Source organism: Protomyctophum bolini (genome assembly GCF_963924005.1).
Source record: "Protomyctophum bolini genome assembly, chromosome: 17".
Classification (NCBI taxonomy): Eukaryota; Metazoa; Chordata; class Actinopteri; order Myctophiformes; family Myctophidae; genus Protomyctophum; species Protomyctophum bolini.
Window position 1 is genome coordinate 581142 of NC_137878.1, and position 6310 is coordinate 587451.

General features: G+C 48.8%; 1 protein-coding gene and 1 pseudogene across 2 annotated transcripts; both read left to right on the top strand.

Moving 5' to 3' along the window:
• The first annotated feature begins 589 nt into the window (after positions 1-589).
• On the top strand, positions 590-2868 carry LOC308332051 (ubiquinone biosynthesis O-methyltransferase, mitochondrial-like; annotated as a pseudogene). Its single transcript has 2 exons — positions 590-651; positions 2254-2868. The product of its transcript is annotated as a ubiquinone biosynthesis O-methyltransferase, mitochondrial-like (transcript).
• Positions 2869-4795: 1927 nt separating this feature from the next.
• On the top strand, positions 4796-5692 carry LOC308331367 (2-methoxy-6-polyprenyl-1,4-benzoquinol methylase, mitochondrial-like; the record flags this gene model as incomplete). The annotated part of the gene is made up of 1 exon (XM_080786784.1): positions 4796-5692. The coding sequence occupies exon 1, from the start codon at positions 4910-4912 to the stop codon at positions 5690-5692; it is 783 nt and encodes a 260-aa protein (XP_080642910.1). The 5' UTR covers positions 4796-4909.
• Positions 5693-6310: the final 618 nt, after the last annotated feature.

The following is a 6310-nucleotide window of genomic DNA, read 5'->3' on the forward strand; positions in this document are numbered from 1 at the left end:
ACCCCGTATCCAAGTACTTCTACTCTAAAGTACTCTTCTGTGCCCTGTGGATAGAGAAAGCTACGTACCACCTTACCTACCTCCGGGGGAGCCTCCTGGCCTCCTCTGGAACCTGGAAAAGAAGAAGAGAAAGAGTTATAGAAATGTCTAGTTGGTAGACTGCCTAGACCGGAGTCTCAGGCCCCAACCCTGTATTACCTTGTGCTCTGACCGTATGCTAACGACCCCTCTCATCCTCTGCAGTGACGACTCCCGCCCCGGACCCGGGACCTCATGCAAAGAATAGTATCTGTTTAAGTTCTGCTGTGTGAAATAAAGCAAGGGGCGCCCTCGTGTGTCTAACCCCTGATCCTGCACTCCGAGTCCTATTTCCCACCCGACCTCCCACACTAGTAATACAGAAAGGGGAATTATCTTTTGGTTTTGTGCGTGTAGTGGGTTTCAAACAATCCTGCTGTGTGACAGACTCAAAACGTTTAGCTGCTGTGTAAATCCATTCTGGTTTGTACCCCCTTGTAAGAAATCTATTTGTTAAATCAACTGCTTGCCTGTGATAACTCTGATCTGAACTACAGACTCTCCTGGCCCTATGGAACTGGCTTATAGGCAGACTCCTAATAAGGTGACCAGGGTGAAAGCTATCCCCATGAAGTAAAGTATTCCTATCTGTGGGTTTGTGGAATAAATCCGTCTGAAGGGAAGTCCCTTCTTTTATCACCAAAATATCCAAAAAACTGATCTGAGAGTCACTAGACTCCAGAGTAAAGTTAAGGTGTTCGATACATGAATTCAAATAATCATGAAAAAGACCCAAGTTCGCAGCTGTATTATTCCAAATAAGGAATATGTCATCTATGTAGCGTTGAGAATAGAAGAATAAAAAGGGTTAGCCTCAGAGTTCAGAATAAAGGAGAGCTCAAAAAGGCCCATATAAAGGTTAGCCCTTAGTTTGAAGGTAAAAGTCATCTCTAAATTAAAAATAGTTTGTAGTGAGCACAAGGTTCAGTAAGTTCACAGATACAAGCAGTACTGGGATTCTCTGTACTGGGTTCTAAAAAGTTGGCCTTAGAGCCACTATTGTTCAATATATTTATATATATATCCTATATACATGTGTCCTTAGCTTGACACACCCTACATGCTGATTGCAGCCTCATCCTTTTAGATGTGGTGGGAGTATGGAGTCAGAACAGTCTCTAAAGATTCACAGTAAATAACACAGATGTAACTCACAAGTTCAGATTTGCAACTCACGTGAGTGAATTTGTGTTTCACATTTGTGTTTTGTATCCACAAGTTCAGATTTGTGTTTTGTATCTGTGTTTTGTATCTGTGTTTCCCATCTGTGTTTTGTATTTGTGTTTTGTGTTTGTGTTTTGTATCTGTAATTCGCATCTGTGTTTTGTATCCGTGTTTCGCATCTGTGTTTTGTATTTGCGTTTTGTATCTGTAATTTGCATCTGTGTTTTGTATCCGTGTTTCGCATCTGTGTTTCAAACACAAATACAAAACACAGATGTGAAACATGGATACAAAACACAGATGCAGATTACAGATACAAAACGCAAATACAAAACACAAATACAAAACACAGATGCGAAACACAGATACAAAACACAGATACAAAACACAAATCTGAACTTGTGGATACAAAACACAAATGTGAAACACAAATTCACTCAAGTGAGTTGCAAATCTGAACTTGTGAGTTACAAATCTGTGTTATTTACTGTGAATCTTTAGAGACTGTTCTGACTCCATATGGGAGTGTCCTTGTAGACCTGCCCATATGCTGGTGTATATAGTACGCCTCTTGATGTTGTACACTCATACCTGACGAAGACCCACAGTGGTCGAAACATTGTTACAAATAAATATTTTCCTGGGAGCTACAAATCAGTGTAGGGACATCCCTTCCTTTTTCGTAAACATAAAATATACCATTTTATGCAACATCAAATTCAAAATGTACTCTAATGCTTGGACTCATTTGCACAAGTCCAAATGCAAGCGTGAAGAATGTCCTGCAGCTGGAGAGTGCGTTCCACTGGACATCCGTGTGTAAACGGCGCAAACATCTGTTGCAGAGGAACACTTGTGTGGATGTCGATCACAATGGCCTGCATATCAGTGCCCTGCATACTGTATCATACCCTACAAATCATATCAGTGTTCGATCAGCCTCCCAGACTACAGTGGACCCCTGTTACAAAACCATATGTCTAGGGGTAAAAGGTAATGTAAGATAGGTAGGAGAAATGAGCTGAAGACGTTCCAGTCACTGGCCAGGAAGTGGTGGGACGAACGAGGATAATTTGCTGCTCTGCACGCCATGAACGACTTAAGAGTGCCTTTCATACAATCTGGGTACAATCTGTTGAACGCGAGTAGAGGGCTGCGGCCAGGGAAACCCCTCGCAGGACTCCAGATACTAGACGTGGGCTGTGGAGGTGGCCTGCTCACAGAGCCCCTGGACCGGCCGCGTCTCCACTCGTCCCCGGACCTCCGTCAGCGGGTCCGGTACCGGGCCTGCACTCCGGAAGAGCTCACCGCTGGAAGGGGAGGAGGTGGACGACGACGACGGGTTTGATGCCGTGGTGGCCTCGGAGGTGTTGGAGCATCTGGCCGACCTGGAAACATTCGCTTTGCCGCTTTGCCGCTCGCTCAAGCCAGGCAGCTCGCTCTTCGTATCCACCATCAATAAGACCAACCATGTCCTACACGCTGGGTATAGTAGCGGCGGAGCGGCTGCTACGCATCGTTCCGACGGGGACCCACGACTGGGAGAAGTTCGTCAGCCCTGCAGAGCTGGAGCGCCTGCTCCGGTCGTACGGTCCGTGGGTGCAGTCTGTAGACGGACACGGCTGAGGCAGACCGCCCCGACCCCCAACGTCACACTGCTTCCTAGAGCCACTGAGCACTCAACTGCACGCGGGGTCACAGTAATGCAGATCACTGGCATCTTTTAAAACAGGCCTGAGAATCCAACTTTCAGCAGGCCTTTATTTCCCCACCCGTATACTGTGTTTTATTTTTCCTGTGATATAAACTTTATTCAATCAGTCAATCAAACCAGGTAAACATTTTGACCAATGGACAACAATGGACATGGACATCATTGCTGATGTCACTTTGAATCATGTTTAGACGGATAAAATGATATAAAGTCATTACAGTTGCCTTGTCCCTTGTAACGGATCGCTGGCTAGGCTACAGGATTGATGGTCCTGACCATGTATCAGAATCCAGAATCCTAGGTGGCGACCTCTACATTCAGAGAGATTTGTCACATAGCAACACAGACGTGAGCTTGTAGATCGGCCAGTTTCACTATTATTTTAAAAATTCCTAATGCACCTTTTTTCCCTTTATAGCAACAGTAGTGGGGTCAAAATATATTTAAATTTGTCATAGAAAAGTATTCAAAAATACAAATACTGAGGTAAATCACCCGTTCAAAGATTTGTAAAACATGGCAGCCTCCATCAGGCTGCTCGTCCGGACGGTACCGCGAGATTCTCGCGCCGTCGTAAACACTACAACTATAAATGAGAACGTCAGAAGGCTCGGAGGGACGACGGCGTGGTGTCGTTTGGCCCGTCGTCGTTTCGGCGGCGCGGCGGCCGACAGTAACACGACGACACACTTTGGCTTCCGGAGGGTCCCCGAAGCGGAGAAGGCACAGAGAGTGTACGAGGTGTTTGAGAGCGTGGCCCAGAAGTATGACGTAATGAACGACGAGGAGGTGGACGACGATGACGGGTTTGATGCCGTGGTGGCCTCGGAGGTGTTGGAGCATCTGGCCGACCTGGAAACATTCGCTTTGCCGCTGCAGCCGCTCGCTCAAGCCAGGCAGCTCGCTCTTCGTATCCACCATCAATAAGACCAACCATGTCCTACACGCTGGGTATAGTAGCGGCGGAGCGGCTGCTACGCATCGTTCCGACGGGGACCCACGACTAGGAGAAGTTCGTCAGCCCTGCAGAGCTGGAGCGCCTGCTCCGGTCGTACGGTCTGTGGGTGCAGTCTGTAGACGGACACGGCTGAGGCAGACCGCCCCGACCCCCAACGTCACACTGCTTCCTAAAGCCACTGAGCACTCAACTGCACGCGGGGTCACAGTAATGCAGATCACTGGCATCTTTTAAAACAGGCCTGAGAATCCACCTTTCAGCAGGCCTTTATTTCCCCACCCGTATACTGTGTTTTATTTTTCCTGTGATATAAACTTTATTCAATCAGTCAATCAAACCAGGTAAACATTTTGACCAATGGACAACAATGGACATGGACATCATTGCTGATGTCACTTTGAATCATGTTTAGACGGATAAAATGATATAAAGTCATTACAGTTGCCTTGTCCCTTGTAACGGATCGCTGGCTAGGCTACAGGATTGATGGTCCTGACCATGTATCAGAATCCAGAATCCTAGGTGGCGACCTCTACATTCAGAGAGATTTGTCACATAGCAACACAGACGTGAGCTTGTAGATCGGCCAGTTTCACTATTATTTGAAAAAATCCTAATGCACCTTTTTTCCCTTTATAGCAACAGTAGTGGGGTCAAAATATATTTAAATTTGTCATAGAAAAGTATTCAAAAATACAAATACTGAGGTAAATCACCCGTTCAAAGATTTGTAAAACATGGCAGCCTCCATCAGGCTGCTCGTCCGGACGGTACCGCGAGATTCTCGCGTCGTCGTAAACACTACAACTATAAACGAGAACGTCAGAAGGCTCGGAGGGACGACGGCGTGGTGTCGTTTGGCCCGTCGTCGTTTCGGCGGCGCGGCGGGCGACAGTAACACGACGACACACTTTGCCTTCCGGGGGGTCCCCGAAGCGGAGAAGGCACAGAGAGTGTACGAGGTGTTTGAGAGCGTGGCCCAGAAGTATGACGTAATGAACGACGTCATGAGTCTGGGCGTACACAGACTGTGGAAAGACACGCTCATACGCGCCATGAGCCCTCGGCCCGGGCAACGCCTGCTGGACGTGGCCGGAGGCACGGGTGACGTCGCCTTCCGTTTCCTGGACTATGTGAGCTCCCGGCCAGAGCGGAGGAGGAGGAGGACGGCCCTGCGCTCCACGCAGACCGACCCGTCACGGCAGCGGGACATCTCCAGGAAGTACGACTGCGCCTCAGAGGAGCGAGCCGGCGGCGGTGAGCTCGGCCAGGAACCCAGCAGGGCCGTGGTCTGTGACATCAACAAGGAGATGCTCAAAGTGGGAAGGCGGAAAGCCGCCAGCTTGGGCGTCGGCGGCGCTGCCTCTGGCCTGTCGTGGGTGGTGGGGGACGCAGAGGAGTTGCCCTTCGACGACGACCAGTTTGACATTTACGCCGTCGCGTTTGGCCTCCGCAACGTCACCCACGTGGACCGGGCACTGCGAGAGGCACTGCGGGTGCTGAGGCCCGGAGGACGGTTCATGTGCTTAGAGTTCAGCAAAGTGACCGACCCTCTGCTCGCCGGGCTGTATGACGCGTACAGTTTCCAGATGATCCCGGTGCTGGGGGAGGTGATCGCAGGGGACTGGAAGTCCTATCAGTACCTGGTGGAGAGCATCCGCAGGTTCCCCGACCAGGAGACGTTTAAGTGTACGATCGAGGACACTGGTTTCTGCCGCGTGCAATATCGCAACCTTACTGGAGGTGTGGTCGCCCTTCATTCTGGCTTCAAGCTGTGACAATATCGCAACCTTACTGGAGGCATGGTCGCCCTTCATTCTGGCTTCAAGCTGTGACAATATCGCAACCTTACTGGAGGCGTGGTCGCCCTTCATTCTGGCTTCAAGCTGTGACAATATCACAACCTTACTGGAGGCGTGGTCGCCCTTCATTCTGGCTTCAAGCTGTGACACTTCATGCATCTACCAGAAGCACTCATCCACCCATGAATAACCCCACATACCTCCCACTCAAGCTAGAGGTTGCCAAACCAAAACCTTAAGCAGAGCCTTACTCAATCAAGGCAAACATTAATAATAAAAAAAATCACCCCTGTGTGAAGTGATGTTTGACCAAGGTGTTTTGCCTGACCCTAGTATTGCTGCTTCGCCAGGAAAACTAACTGAGCCTGATGAAAGCATTAGGAGGTTGGAATTGGCGCTAGAAGGGCGCCGTCTAGACCTGCAGTTTAAGGAGCAGGAAAATGCAGTCCTAATTAGGCAGAAGGAGCAGGAAAATGCAGTTCGAATTAGGCAGATGGAGTTGCAGGAGCAGACCAAACGAGAAATATGGTTGAAAGAGTTAGAGCTTAACCATGCCTCTCCTCGTGTCATTGGTACCCCTGATTTTGATGTTAA